The following is a 15,728-nucleotide window of genomic DNA, read 5'->3' as shown; positions in this document are numbered from 1 at the left end:
TATATGGTTAGTTAATGCATTAACTAACATCAACTACGAGTATGTAACATTTGTTACAGTATTTATTAATACTGGTCCATAATATAATATTAACAGATACAACTTAAATGCTTAAAAAAACTTAAAAGTAATTTTTTAGTTCATGTTACTAACTATAACTAATGTTAACAAATGGATCCTCATTGTAAAGTGTTACAAATAAAATAAAAGCCAATACAATTTGTATATTTTATGTATTTATGTAAAGAAAGATTATAATAAATATATATATATATTTGTGTTTATTTTTCAACTTTAATATGATTTTAAATTTAATAATGTTGGAAAATTTGAAAAAGTAGCCTATATATATATATATATATATATATATATATACATATTACATATTAAACATATATAGTAGGCTAAAACGTTTTTAAAATAAATAATGTTGGAAAATTTTAAAAATGTTATATATATCTATATATATCTATATCTATATATATATATATATATATATATATATATATATATATATATATATATATATATAAGTTGAAAAATAAATACGAATGTCAAAATGTTTACTTGGATAATCACTATTTGTTTTCCATCATAACTGCCCTGTTATTAAAATATGTGTCTGTGTATCAAAATACTAAAATCCATAAATGTGGTCATATTCAATAAAAGTGCAAACAAAACGGCAGAACTACATTCAGCTCGCTAGATGGCGTCAGTCCGTTTTCACAGCACTTGTTTACACATTTCGCCGCTGAAGTTTCGAGCAGCAGGAAACGTTATCTGTGTTGTGAGGCGGCTGATGAGGAAAGCATGGCCCTTAACGCAGGTAAAATGTGAATAAAGTCATATTTTGTTTATTCTGTTGTTGAGTTCCCTATTTATATCTCTCAATAATCTTTAGTCACTTCACTTACTTCCGTCGTGCTAAAGTAGTGCACGTGCAGCCGCGCTAAAATATCATCTCTTTCATGCTAGCAGGTTAGCCCTCAGTGTCTCTGACTGTTTGGGTGTGTAGCTTTATTTCTTTAGAAATACCTTGGTCTTCACAATGTCCTTATCATAACTGACTATTAGTGACAACCTAAAGTCGTGTAAATGTCTGAAAGCTATAAATATGTCTGAAAGCTCCTAAAACATGGATGTTAGCTGGCTGTTAGTCATCTGTAACGTACATTAATGACACGCGCGCGTAACTTACACACATGAGGATCTGTGTGCTTTGATGAAACTAGATGATGAGGACTTTGAATGGGAGCCTCCCTCTGAAGCGGAGATGAAGGTGATTCAGGCTCGACGGGAGCGTCAGGACAAGATAAGCAAGCTGATGGGAGACTATCTGCTGAAGGGATATAAGATGCTGGGGGATTGCTGTGAGCAGTGTGGGGTGAGAGAAAAACACGATACATTCATTCATCAGTGATTTCATAACATTAGTGTTTTACTTCTGAAAATACAAGACCGAGCCTTTCATTAAAATGTGATGAACGTTTATGTGTCATTGACAAATAAAGCTTTAAAAAAAAAAAAAAAAAAAAAAAAATATATATATATATATATATATATATATATATATATATATATATATATATATATATATATATATATATATATATATATATACATAAAGCATATTATTGATTCTCGAATAATGTGTTTAAACAAGTTTTAGTTGAGGTTAAATGTATTTTAATGTCAGGGTGTACAACCAAATAGTTTGTATATACTGTAGTAGGGATGTCACGATTCAATACATATCACGATACCTGAACTCACGATACAATATTATTGCGATACACCAAGACATATAGTAAAAGGTTATCAAAAAATGTACTGTTGATTAAAATGCTAAATTTGGTATTACATTGGGGGTGGAAATGAACAGGCTTGGACTTGTTGCTGGTAACCCAATGCACAGGACAATGGTGACACCAGAATAAAAGTATTCATGATTATGAAGCTGAAAATACAGAATTATTTTAGACGAATATGCTTGCACTCTCTCACTGACTAGATGTATTTAAGATAATAATGTAGGCCACTTTTGACTGGTGGTAACACAATACATTTGGCATCAGGACCCACAAATATTCTCCCATTGCTATATTATATTTAACATGATAAAGTAGTTTAATGTAGTACTGACAACTCTGTAAACTAGAACTATTTCACAATACATATTGTCACTCTTCACGATACATATTGTTGCGTTTTTGTATTGCGATATATTGTGACACTATATATGTTACACTCCTAATATACTGTAGTTGTACCACCTGACATGGAATGTGTACCAACTGACCCATACTTGAAATGAGCAGTTTTTATCAGTATTTGAGAGAGATCTGCAAAGTGCAAACCTTTTCATTCTGCCACAAGGATCAGTTGGGCTTCTCCGGATGATGCATTATCATGTTTACTGTTTATTACCTTGTCAATTCATAATAAAAGCGCCATGTTTGCAGTTGTGCCACCCTGACATGAAAATTATACAAAATTGCTGGACACAATTTTTTCTGTTCTCAACAGCTTTAAAGCTACTGGTATTTATCAAATGTGTTTATATGAAAGGTTTCAAATCTAAAATGATGCCATTGTATTTAGTTTTTAATTTGTTATTATTAAGACATTTTTAAATAATTTTTTTAGTCTGTTAATTTGTTCGGACAGTTACACCACCTGACATTTTGGGGGTTTAAGATTACAAAACATAAAATGTATTATTTAAATATACTCAAAATGAGCTCAAACTAAATAGGTTTTATAGAATGAAGTGTGATGTCATGAATCTATCAAATTATTTTAAAAGGAAATAATGCAGTTGGACAAAAATATATATGCACAGCACACCATGTCATTGTCCCATATATATATATATATATATGTGTGTGTGTGTGTGTGTGTGTGTGTGTGTGTGTGTGTGTGTGTGTGTGTGTGGGTGCGTTTGTGTATGTATATATATATGTATGTATACACAGTAAGATTTGAAAGAAATTAATGATTGTATTCAGCAAGGGTGCTTTAATGTCAGTATGAAATCTTAATTTTTATGGAATATTGCATTGTTTATTATACAAGATTTGTCCATGCACAGTAATATTTTTCTTTGCCCTCGTATTCTTGAATCAAATAACTTCCCCTCCCACTTGCAAATGATCCAATCAATTCCTGATGGACAAAATCAAGTCCCACCCTACATTTTTTTTCTTCATGAAGCCGCTTTCGCTCTGATATACTTTTAATTGTTCAAAAGTGACATTACAGACATTCAAATGTTACAATATATATATATATATATATATATTTAAAGGTCCCGTTCTTCGTGTTTTTTTGAAGCTTTGATTGTGTTTACAGTGTGCAATATAACATGTGTTCATGTTTCGCGTGTAAAAAAACAGTATTTTTCACACAATGTACTTATCTGTGTACCGCTGTTTCCACTGTCCTAAAAACGGCTGGTGATTTCCCTGTTCTATAAAGTCCCTCCTTCAGAAATACGTAACGAGTTCTGATTGTGCCAGCGCTTACCGTGTTGTAATTCGACCGCAGCTTAGCGCACGTGCCAGCAGTTCCTGTGTTGTGATTCGACAGCAGCTTAGCGCATGTTGGAAAGATCACGCCTCTTAACGTAGAGATGAATGCGTTCAATAATCTCTACAGCGTCCCTGGGAAAGCCAAACAAAGGTGATTTGACTCCTGGATGAAAATAACAGCGTCTCGATGACATGGCGATAAACACACTCAACGCAACAGTTCCTTTTCTCCACGCGACCGTCCGCTTCTCCACGTGGGACAGCAACAAGACCGCGCCCCCTTTTTCGCGTTTCTTTGTGGGCGGAGGTTAGTCTGTTCTACTGCTCTACTGACGTAATTATAGCAGGAAGTACCAGGATGTAGTCCAAGCCAGCCGTTCGCTGTAGGCTTTGAAAGGGAACTTCTGTTAAATAAAATATCTCGCTTGGCATTGAACTTTGAGCTTTATAATTTTACAGGTATTATTTATGCTCTAACAGCAACATTACACACTAACTAAAGTTTGAACAATGGGATCATGCGGAATGGGACCTTTAATATCAATGTTAATTCTATTTATCTAAGAATGCTGAAAAAAATGTATCACGGTTTCCACAAAAAAATATTAAGCAGCACAACAGTTTCCAACATTCATAATAATAAGACATTTTTCTTGAGCACAAAATCTGCTTATAATTTATGAAAGATCATGTGACACTAAAGACTGAAGTAATGATGCTGCAAATTCAGCTTTGCCATCACAGGAATGAATTACATTTTAACATATTAAAATAGAAAGCCGTAAATTGTAATAATATTTCAACATATTACTGTAATGAGAATCTACGATTAAATATCCAATATCTGCCAATACCAATTAAAAAAAATCTGAATTAAACCTGGAAATAAACAGATTTTTATAAACTTATTATTTTTTAAGTTAATCTTTTCACTAAAATTATGCTGATAAATGTCATTTCTAATTGGGAAAAATAAGAATTGTACTAGCATTCTCAGGTGTTTAGACCACTGGAATTATAATAATTAATATGTATTTATTATTGATCACAATATGCATGAATTGAGGAGTGCCTATATATTTTCAGACAATTCTGCTGCAAGATAAGCAGAAGAAATATTACTGTGTGTCTTGTCAAGAGCTGGACTCCGATATTGACAAGGACAACCCAGGTACGTTTAAATGCAGCCTCTTGAATGGTTAATGAATGTACAGTCTTGACTCCTGTGCATCTCTGTTGACTTCTTCAATTTCCCTTTCAGCTTTAAATGCCCAGGCAGCTTTGTCACAGGTACGAGAGCGTCAGCTTGCGACTCAGCCTCTCCCTGAATCTAACGGAGCCTCATCCAACGAACCCCCTCTCTCCATCACGGGCCAGCCCCGGCCGGAGCACTGCGAGGGGGCCGCGTCTGGTCTGAGAGGTCCCCTTCCCACCATTCAGCCCACTCCTCTTTCTGTCCCCACCGCCAGCGCCACCTTCCTGCCCCCAGCCAACCCTCCTGTCCAGACTACTCCTCCTTTAGGGTCCTTGGGCAACCCCCTCCAACACGCAGCCTTGTCAAGCGCAGAAGAGGCAGTGCTACACAAACTCAGATGGGCCACGCAGGAGCTCCAGCACTCTGCGTCAGTGGAGGCCAGTATCCAGCTCTGCAATCTGATCCGGGGCTGTGCCGAATCCCTGCGTAGCTTGAAAGAGCTGCAGGTCTCATAAGACTGAACTACAGACAGGGCTGTAACAGCACACACACATAATATGAAATATGAACAGCACTAATATATATATAGTAACATACTCAATGGAGTGTTTCAGTTGTGTTTGTTCTAAAGCAGCTGAGTATGTGACTGTCGTGTGTTGAAATACATTGCTTGAGCTGCAAAGGCTGGTTTCTTTTTTCTTGATTTGTCGCGTTGACGTCATGCCAGAATGACAAGTTTTAGGTTCTTTCCCATTTGTTAATGAACCCATTAGTTGAAAAACTCCATATTTTCTAAAAGCACTGAATTGACCGTTGTGACATTATGTTGCTACAGTGGCACCATTTTTGTGCTATGAGCTTTGCCATGGTAACGAATAGCAGCATCTTAAGTTTGCTACTGTTAGCAAGAATGCATTTTTGTATTCCATTGCACCGCTTCATTGTTTTTCTACGTAAACTCACTAGACAATTGTGTTTGACTGTTGCACAAGTGTTTTTCTAGCCTGGCTCCGCCCTCCTACGTACTTCCGCTCAATTTTCATTTTCCTTCAGTACTCCGTCTGGGATTGCGGTATATTCTCAGGTTTTCTCCGAACAAATTTTTACCGGTCCAGTCAGCGAACAGAGGGAGTGGCTGAGAAAGATGACGTTGATGTCTTGCGCTAGTTTGAGTTGTAGTTCAGTAATGGCGGCGGAGAAAAATGCCGAGCGAAGCCATTCATTCCGTTGTGGCACTGCTGCCGAATATCCAGAAGTTAAAGCCAGAGCAAGAACAATCTTTGCTGAGTTTTGTTGGTGGCCATGATGTTGTGTCCCAGGAAAAGTTAGATTTTTCCAGCTTGCTCCGTTAGTGGTGAAGGAGTTGACTGAAGTCCCGGTAATTGTTTATTGTGCGGTCGGAAGGTATTGTCATCATTTACAGGGCTAGTCAGTGATTGCCGTCCGTCTCCCACCACCCGCGTAAAAATCCCCAGCCGAATTACTGTTTTAGACAAACACCAAGGTTCAAAATTCACTGTGTATATCCATTTTGACCACTGTAGGGCACCGTACGGTTGCGCTTCACTGTAATTTGGATGCATTTGTAGACTTGTATTCCTTTAAATGCTGGCAAGTATTTTCAAGAACAATATATTTCATCACTGCTCAAAAAATAAAAGGAAGAAAAGCATGTAAACGTTTGAATTGGGCCGTTATTTACGGCAGCATTTATTCTTATACCAAGCATATGACATTTTTTTTACAGCATACAATAATGTTATGGACCACATGAGCAGCGCGTTCCCGATCACAAAACTCTCCCCTCCACTGTGAATAAATCACCATCCGAATGCTCGAGTTTTAGGTTTTATCACTGAGGTGGCTGCACATCTATTTTTACAGACTTCCTTGTTAGAAATAAAGGTGAACGGCACATGACATACGTCACGACCAACCGTTAGCGATTGGTTATGGCAGATCCAATAGTTTTTAACTTCAACAGAGTACCCGCCTTCAAGGAAGTTAACGCTTGTCAATGGAGAGTGGCCAGACTCTGTACAAATGAAATGCATGAGAGTCTGGTAGGGACCAGGCTAGTGTTTTTCAGCATCCCGTGCATGACACAGCATTCTAAAAAAGTGGCAGTACAGTTAAAAGAAGCTCAACTTTCTCAACTTTCAAGGTCTCTCTAGACCTTGCAGCTTTTTTCATTCCACTGATCTGCGTCTCATGTTTTTAACTGTCAAAACACATTCTGTGTGAATGGCCCCTTAATTTTTGCATTTTGATTCTATTTAAACGCGCTAGGTGGACTTTCAAAGTAATTTTTTTTCCCTGTTATGAAAGTCAATGGGGTCTGCAAACTGTTTAGGAGTTCCCAATCTCCATATAGACATTGCCTTTTCGATTCTATTGCCCTGCGTCTCATTTTTTTTTGTTCTACTGCACTACTATTTTCTACGTAAACACCCTGGATGGAAATCTTTGACCGCCAAAGCTCAGATGAAGCCTTTAAAAATGGATTGAGACTCATACGAAAATACACAAGGAAAGAATGAACATGATCGGCTACATCAGATGGGCTGCATCTGAGATCACATACTCTCTTGATTAGGTACATACTCTAAATAAGTAATTACTTAACAACCGCTAAAACCGGGGTTGGGGGTTTGTGTAAGAAAAATATACATTTTTAAAACCTTAAAAAGTAAAGTATCTAGCGTCTGCCGGACCGCCTTCCGTATTCAACTAATGCAGAAAAGTGTAGCGCCTCTCGCAGTTCAAAACATTTGCGCTACGTCCGACGTCATCGCAAGTTGAATACGGAAGGTGGTCCGCTGGAAGTTAAATATTTTACTTTATAACGTGTTAAAATGGATATTTTAATTACACAAATGCTTCGCTTCAGAAGGCCTTCATTAACTCCCCGGAGCTGTATGAATACATTTCTAATGGGTCGATGGATGCCCTTTTTTGGGCTGCCATTATAAAGCTTGGATTATTAGCCAGTACATTTTTAATATAGCTCTGATTGTATTTGTCTGAAAGAAGAATGTCATATACTCCTAGGATGGCTTGAGGTGAGAAATTATCAATTTGCATTTTTGGGTGAAATATCCCTTTAAAGTTACAAATGGCCGCGCCCGCTCCTACCTGAAAAATAAGGTGGCTAGTTGGGAAGTAGCCGATGCGATTTCGGATGCAGCCTTGGTTTTATTTAAATGAGAAACAGCGCCTCACGGTGGCCAAACGGCGTTCTGGGCGGAGAGAGTCAGTGGGCGAGGTTTAGCTGCACAGGACAAAAGAAAACGTTAAACGAAAACAAAGCGGGGCGCCTTGATCTCCTGTCCAGAGTTCCCGGAGCAGTTTTGCTTATATCCAAGGGTAGGGATTTGTTTTCATCTCGAGTATTAGATTAAACAGGCTACTTTATGATGAAATGCAAATAGGGAAGAGCGGAAAATCACACGAAGAGCAGAGATATGTAGACGAGCTGTTAGTTATAGTTAAATAGAAGTTTAAACCAGCGGTTACATATGAGGAATATCGCATAGAATATGACTTGTATTTTTATTTTCCGGAAGTTAGTTTTTAGACGTGACAGTTGGTTGCAGTTATAAGGTCAACCTATAGTAACTTCTTTTTTATAGAAGTATTTTTTTTATTGTATGCATATATTTGATGGTGTTAAAAAATAAATGAGCAAAATAACAACGCCAGGCCTAGAAAAGTTTAAAACCAGGATTTTATTTTAAAATCGAAAACAGTGAAATCGGAAATGAACGGGTTTCAGGCCAGTCCAGCGGACTGTCCGGCTGGAAGCGCCTGTTCTATTGAAGGTTTGCCTCCGTTACCCAAAGGACTGAGTGGCATCCTAAACTCGAGCGGAGGATCATGGAGAGACATTGAGAAGGTCTACAGCAAGAGGACGCGCATCCAAGCGGACATCAGCAAGTCCAGAGTGAGCGACTGTCTTGGCCGCAGTAAACCAGCGAGTCTTGACGCAGCGCTGGCCGTCCTGCGCAAAGACATGGTACGAGACAACGCCTGACTGTGCCGCTGTGACCTTCACTGAATTTCTGCTAAATTAGCAGCTACGTATGAGTCAGAAATGATAAAAAATTAAAGGAGTCCTATTTATTAAACACCTATTTATTATTATTATTTTTTACAATTTCTGGACAGCTACCCTACCTCGACATGTTTTACTTGAGCATCACAAAAAGAAAAGAAAAATAAATGTTAATCATAAAATAATATTTTGTATGACAGTGAGTTTAGTTTAAAACTGCATGTTGACATTAAAGGCACAATATTTTTGTGCCTTTAAAATTTTTGGATTAAAATATCCAAAAACCACTAGAACAATGTTATATATTTTGTTGACTTGTGTCCCTAATGTTTCCAAGAATGTTTAAATCCAGAGAAATAAGCCATGTTTAAATCTCGTTTTCTTGATTTCCTGCGAGTACCATGTTTTACTATGCCTAATATTGATCTAGTTTACTGCAGTGTGCAACAAGTGTCTCATAGTAGCCACAGAGTGAACACACAGAGTAGCATTATAACATAACTTTCAACACACTTAAATGTATCTAATATGATAAAACAGCGCTGTGTTACCCCACATACACATGACCGGAAGAAGCAGAAGCGCTCGTCTGAGGCATAATAAAAGCTCCACTGCTCTCAAATCGGGTGTCGCGATTGTGTCTCATTAGCAATCGCTCCAGTAACGTTAATAAATCTTTAATACATTATTAGCTCATCCATGAATATGATTTCTGCCCGAGTCCCATCAGATTCTCTACCACTGGCTGTAGAGGTGAAGACAACAACTCACATGATTCCGCGAAATCAAGGCATCATCAAGCTACACCTTTGTTTTGAATATGCGACCTCTAGCGCATTCCGAATATTACATATTGTGCCTTTAAAGCTACACTGTGTGATATTTTCCCCCATCTAGCGGTGAAAAGGTATATGACCATCCAGTGAATATTAGTTTCTGTTTCTCTCAATTCCGATTTCGTTTTAACTCCTACGGTGGCCGATTTAGTCCAAGATTAACATGGCTTCCAGTTCGACCTCATCCACATTCGACACGGTGCCATCGAGTGTTAAAACGCGAAAGGCGAAGCTTGAATTTACGGGTATGTCCCTCTTTGGCTAATGTACTTTCAAGATGGAGGGGCAACATGGCGACCTGCATTCAAACCCCTCACCCGTATGTATTTTCAATGGCATATTATAAATTTACGAGAATACTTTATTACTTGAAAGAAGTAAATATACATTAATGAGCACATATATTTTTGAAAGAACTAAGTGTTTTTAGCTAAGAATAAACTAAAAAAGTTACACAGTGTAGCTTTAACATTTCCATGACTGTTTTATTGAAAGCAACATTATTTTTAAAGGGAGTGTCTTCTCCCTACAAAATGTTTATTTTTTACTATGAAAACTCAAACAGCTGGTTGAACATATATTTGTTTGTACATTAAAGGTAATCAAAGTGTGTATCCGAAATCCGCATCACTCATATGTTCTCGTGTCTTTTGCAGGTTGGTCTTCGACAGTTAGACATGTCCCTGCTGTGCCAGTTGTGGTCTCTATATGAATCCATACAGGAATACAAAGGAGCTTTCCAGGACATCTCCTCTTCTTTGTGCGAGAGCTCATTCAACACCGAAAATGGTTATTCTGAAGATGAAGAGGAGGAAGACGAAGATGAAAATGAAGGGGTGAGTGGGGAGACGCTGTTATCCCTTCCTCAGCCCACTCAGAACTCCCGAGACCAGTGGATCAAAGACTCTTTCCACATCCCCATTTAAATGACACATGTGCTCTCTTAGTTATGGATCTCATCTTCTATGATCCTCATCAATACAAACATGACCCCATTGTTTGAAGGATTCTATAGACATCAAAATGATCAAGGCCTTTATTTTTGTAGGATACTATTACAATGGTGATTGTAAGCTTGTTTCAGGGGGACCATGGAAAACTGCCTTTTTACTTCCTGTGAAGTCATAAAGACCGGATGTGGGCTGACAGGAAGAGGATGTTATGGCCAGAAACAGTGCAGTCTAGGATGCTTTTCTACTTATGGTAAATGGTGTATACATCAAAAATGCCTTACTATTCTCTCTTTTTATATATCAAGTCACTATTTCATTATATAGATGTATCAGATTTGTATTATCACTTGTCTATTTTCTTTATCACCTACCAGCATTTGAGATACTGTTTATTTTATTATACTATATTATTTACCATCTCTGTTCTTCATTAGTAAGTTAAACTGAATGCAGAATTTGCATTTTGTACAAAAAGAAAAAGTAATAAAACATGTCAAACTTTACCTTTTTGCTGATGGTCTCTTGATGGTTACTACAGTAAAAGTGATTTGTGTCCTTTATAGAATAGTTAACTGTTTTGTTTTTCGAAATGTTCAAATCAGCTTTCCAATGCGGATATGATTACATCAGCCATTAGGTGGCACTCATTTACTTCCTAAAGCCTTGGTACCATTTGGTGCAAAAATAAGATTGCTAGATTCTTCTCCTTTAATGTTTATCTTTGAGTCAGACCAGATACATTCCATCCGATTAAAACAATTATTCTAAATTTGAATGTTTGGATTGAGATTCGTTCAGATCTTTCTGAACCACTCTCATTACGCAGCAAGTATAAACAAATGGTTCCAGCTACTCTTGTGCTTATTAGGTAATACTGCTAGCGTCCTTTGCATTAGGGAGAGAGGGGAGGAACAAGTTCAGACACAGGCCAGGCCATACTAAAAAAAACCTGTTCCCATCACTGATATTATTACAGTAATACACTGACTGCATGTCCTGCAAATTCCATAAAAAATTAAGCTGTAGATTTTATTAAGTCTTTATGTAAGCAGTTTAATAAATATAAAGTCCTGTCATGTCATTTAGTCACGCGCAAGTTGTTCCAAACCTGTATACATTTCTTTGTTAGCGTGACTATCCCAATCACATTATTCTCTATAGGGCACAGTTGATTGGTTCCTGCTGTATCAGTAGCCAATGAGCACGCTGTTCAATCTTCAAATACTAGTCAGCATTTGCCATAGCAGTTAAAGGGGTACTTCAGCGCTGGGAAGATGAATGTGTATTTAAACTAGGTCATTTATGTAGTAGAAATGTGAATTCTCTAAACCGAGAAAAGACAGAAAATGTATTTTTGTCTCATGTGGATGAAAGACAACAACTCCCAGAATGCACTTGCTTCGCTACCCAACGAGGCCACTCCCAAAGCCACGGCTACTGGTTATCACTTGCCCACCATGACACCGCGCCCATCGTTGTTTTGATATTCATAGTAATAAAATCATTTTGTTCACTTAGAGAACAGACACTACAAAAATGTTAAAAACTGAATGTGTGTCTATTCAATAAAGTGTGATTGAGCTGAACGGAAGTCACGACACAGACGCAGCAGGAGTCAGATTTCATTCATCACGAGAGCGAAGAGCTGAGCAGAGCTGAGGTAAGCGTGGCAGTCATTCACGGCGCGTGTCCAGTCTGGTACGTTATCAGATCCTGCCTATGGAAGCTTAACTTTCATAGGAATTAATTGAAAAGTTGAAACACTCACTTTACTCCGCACCGCTCCGTTATGAATGCCCGAGCCGAGCGGCCGTGCGCATTTACATTCTGTGGGTGAGATCACACCCCTTTGAGCGGGTTGAAAACATGCGGAATGAGCTCCTTCTACTGGCTGTAGTCTCTAGGCTCTGGCCAAAAAATCCTCCAATGATGCAAAATGACGATATTTGAGTCATCAGAGGATTTTTTTCCAGAAATAAAATGCATAATTCTCTCATCTCAGGGGGACATGAGGGGGGAAAGTACGATAATTCGAATAAACTACCGGGTTTCTACTGATACAAAGCTTAATGCTAAATTGCTGAAGTAACCCTTTAATAAAAGCTGCTCACAGCAGTGTGCTGTGTATGTATTGGCAGTAGCATGTCCGTACTTGTTGTAGCCAGCATGTCGAGGAGGCTTGTTTACGTTTTTAACCAATGATATATCAGATATTTATTTGACTCCGCTTTCAGCCAATCATTTGTTTGACCAGAGATCTTACGGCATTAGACGCAATGCTGCTGCTTCCCAATAAAGATTCTAGAGCGATGTTTTTTTTAGTAACTTTTCAGCGCAACTCCAAAAGGAGGACAAATGAGTGTCCGGCTTGAGGCTGCGCAAAAATCCGGACGTATGGCCACCCTAAGTGGAGCTTTTATTATGCCACAGAAAAGCGCTTCTGGTTCTTCCGCTCATGCGTTTGTGGGGTAACGCAGTGCTGTTTAATCATATTAGATACATTTGAGTGTGTTGAAAGTTATGTTATAATGCTACTCTGTGCGTTCGCTCGGCGGCTACTATGAGACACTTGTTGCACACTGCAGTAATGATTTACTGATGATCGCGGTGAATCAAGAAAACGAGATTTAAAAAATAAGACTGACTGTGTTGAGCTATATAACAATGATTAGTTTTCTGTCAATGAATCTATCCAAACAGTTGCTCACCTGTCTAATTAAAACATAATATTTTAAAGTGTCTTGAACCAGAAATCAAGGATAACGTGGGTATGATGTCATTGATAGGCAACGCACAGGCATGGTCCGTGTCCTGGTTAAATTGCTTATTTCTCTGGATTTAAACATTCTTGGAAACATTTGGGATAATGCGAGTACACAAGCCATCAAAATATATAACATTGTTCTAGTCAGTGATTTTTGGTTATTTTAATCCAGAAATTTTACATATTGTGCCTTTAATATAATATAACAATATACTGTAGCTTTTTTAAAACTTAATTAAATTTGATGGGAGAGGATGTTTGGAAACTCATAGTCATGACCACAAATTCTACATGAGCTAACAGATATTTGCATAACTAAAACTACACTGCAAACTGTAGCTTTTGGTTTTATCAAGTTTATGTGAAGGTCCGTTTAGTATATAGCAATACACTATAGCATTTTACATTTTATATATAGCCTTGGTTTAATCTCTGACTTTTTTCAAATTGAGCAGGTGGATGAACTCTGAGAAGTGTCTAAACTCTGCCATTCGGGGAGGTCAGGATCTCCATGCTGCTGTCAGAGTTTGTCCTCCAGAGAATAGCAAACGGTTATTAAAGGGTATCCGTCTGGTGCTCTAGGCTAAGTGGTCTTATGTTTGAGTCTTTGCAGGTAGACAACAAGAACAAAGCTCTGGGCAGTCTTACAGCACTGAGCATTTGTCATTGTGACACAAGGCCCACTCACATGCCAAAATCCTGCTGAAACATTTACACCACTTTCCACATTGCATACTGTTTCTTCAGGGAGACCATCTCTCTTGTGACAAACTGCACATATTTGGTATGAGAGGGTGATTAAGTGGTAAAGGATGTGGCATTCCTCTAGAAAGCTCTATAAATAAAATACAGATGTACAAGATATTGTTGGATACAATATCTCAACAAGGAATGTCTGTTAAAAGTAACTCAAACCAAAGGTCACACTTATAATTACACAGTCTGTTGTTTAACTAAACAGTTTAAATGCCATTTCCATCATTTAAAAGTGAATTTATTTGTGTCTTGAAAATATTTAGCACTGCCGTTCAAAAGTGTGTTGTTGGTAAGAGTTGGTGCGATCAAAAATAGGAAAGACTAATATTGTTTAAAAAATAGTTTTCTACTCTAGATATGTAGGGCTCGGGCACCGATGGTGTGAGGACCCTATTTTAATTGCTCAGCCTATTATTATTCTTCTCCGAAATGAATCACTTTTTTGAGGGCCTAAACATGTTCAAAAACTCATGAAACTTTGTATGCGGGTCAAAAGTGGTGAAATTTTACATCTGATAGGAGTTTCAGAATTAGGTGTGGCAAAATGGCTCGATAGCGCCACCTACAAAATTTCAATTAAGCGCTGTTCACGATACATTTCAGATCTTGAGTTTTCCCTGAAGGAAACGTGTCAGTGGCGGCCTCACAAAGTTTGAGGTTTCACCATATAACAGGAAGTTGTTGTAACTCGGGCACACAATTTCCGATCTGCCCCAAACTTCACATGTTTTATTAGAGTCCTGACCTGGAGACATCTACATGCCAATATTCAGTTACAGTCATAGGCTAGCGCCACCTGCTGGCAACAGGAAATGCCATGTTTTACACTGTAATTAACTCCCTAATTGAGATTTAACCAGAACAACATCATGTTTGGTCAGTCTAATCTTAAGGCCTTAGCGATGTTAAATTGTAAAGATCTTGAGTTTTCCCTGAAGGGCGTGTCCGTGGTGGCCTGACAAAGTCTGATGTTCCACCATGAAACAGGAAGCTGTTGTAAGTTAGGCATACAATGTCCGATCTGCCCCAAACTTTACATGTTTGATAATAGTCCTGGCCTAAAGACTACATACCAATATTCAGTTAGTCATAGCGCCACCTGCTGGCAACAGAAAATGGCATGCTTTACACTGTAATTCACTCCCAGAAACTCATTTAAATATGCCATCAAGTCCCAAACATGCTAGAAACACATTAAATCATGCAACACTTGGCTAAGTGCTAATGTATGCGATTAATGCCACGAAACAGGAAGTTGTTGTAACTCAGGCATTCAATGTCCGATCTGCTCTAAACATCACGTTTGATAATAGTCCTGACCTGAAGTAGCCTGACAAGCCGGGTCTGGGAACTCACCATTGGCAGGGCTCAATAGAAGGGGCGGGATAAACGGTTGTCTTTCAAATTCCCTCTGCACGCAATAGGATATCGCTTCAACCAACCAGAGCAACGAAGAAGGTGAAGTGGAGTTAGTTGATTGATTAAACTTTTGCCGTATCCGGTCGGCAAAACTCCGAACACATCTTCCTTTCTTACGAATGACTTCAGTGCCGTTCTTTGTTCTTTTCTCAAAGAAAAGCTTAACAACAAGTCTTCCAGAGTCGCGGCCAAAGCGATTCAAAAGACCGCTGTTCGCC

The 15,728-nt window shown here is 38.2% G+C and overlaps 2 protein-coding genes across 3 annotated transcripts; both read left to right on the top strand.

Moving 5' to 3' along the window:
• The first annotated feature begins 730 nt into the window (after positions 1-730).
• On the top strand, positions 731-6,412 carry znrd2 (zinc ribbon domain containing 2). Its single transcript, XM_079804664.1, has 4 exons — positions 731-829; positions 1,236-1,387; positions 4,620-4,704; positions 4,795-6,412. The coding sequence occupies exons 1-4, from the start codon at positions 814-816 to the stop codon at positions 5,241-5,243; spliced, it is 702 nt and encodes a 233-aa protein (XP_079660790.1). The 5' UTR covers positions 731-813; the 3' UTR covers positions 5,244-6,412.
• A 1,597-nt stretch (positions 6,413-8,009) lies between these two features.
• On the top strand, positions 8,010-11,073 carry fam89b (family with sequence similarity 89 member B). Of its 2 annotated transcripts, XM_079804070.1 has the most exons (3): positions 8,010-8,094; positions 8,478-8,743; positions 10,275-11,073. In XM_079804070.1, exons 2-3 carry the CDS (start codon positions 8,489-8,491, stop codon positions 10,542-10,544), a joined length of 525 nt encoding a protein of 174 aa, XP_079660196.1. In that variant the 5' UTR covers positions 8,010-8,094; positions 8,478-8,488; the 3' UTR covers positions 10,545-11,073. The 2 variants fall into 2 exon arrangements, with proteins under 2 accessions (XP_079660196.1, XP_079660195.1); XM_079804069.1 differs by lacking the exon at positions 8,010-8,094 and having other exon boundaries at positions 8,340-8,743.
• The last annotated feature ends 4,655 nt before the right edge of the window (positions 11,074-15,728 follow it).

Source organism: Gobio gobio (genome assembly GCF_949357685.1).
Source record: "Gobio gobio genome assembly, chromosome: 22".
Classification (NCBI taxonomy): domain Eukaryota; kingdom Metazoa; phylum Chordata; class Actinopteri; order Cypriniformes; family Gobionidae; genus Gobio; species Gobio gobio.
The sequence above is the reverse complement of the archived record's forward strand: the minus strand, read 5'-3'. Positions and strand labels throughout refer to the sequence as shown.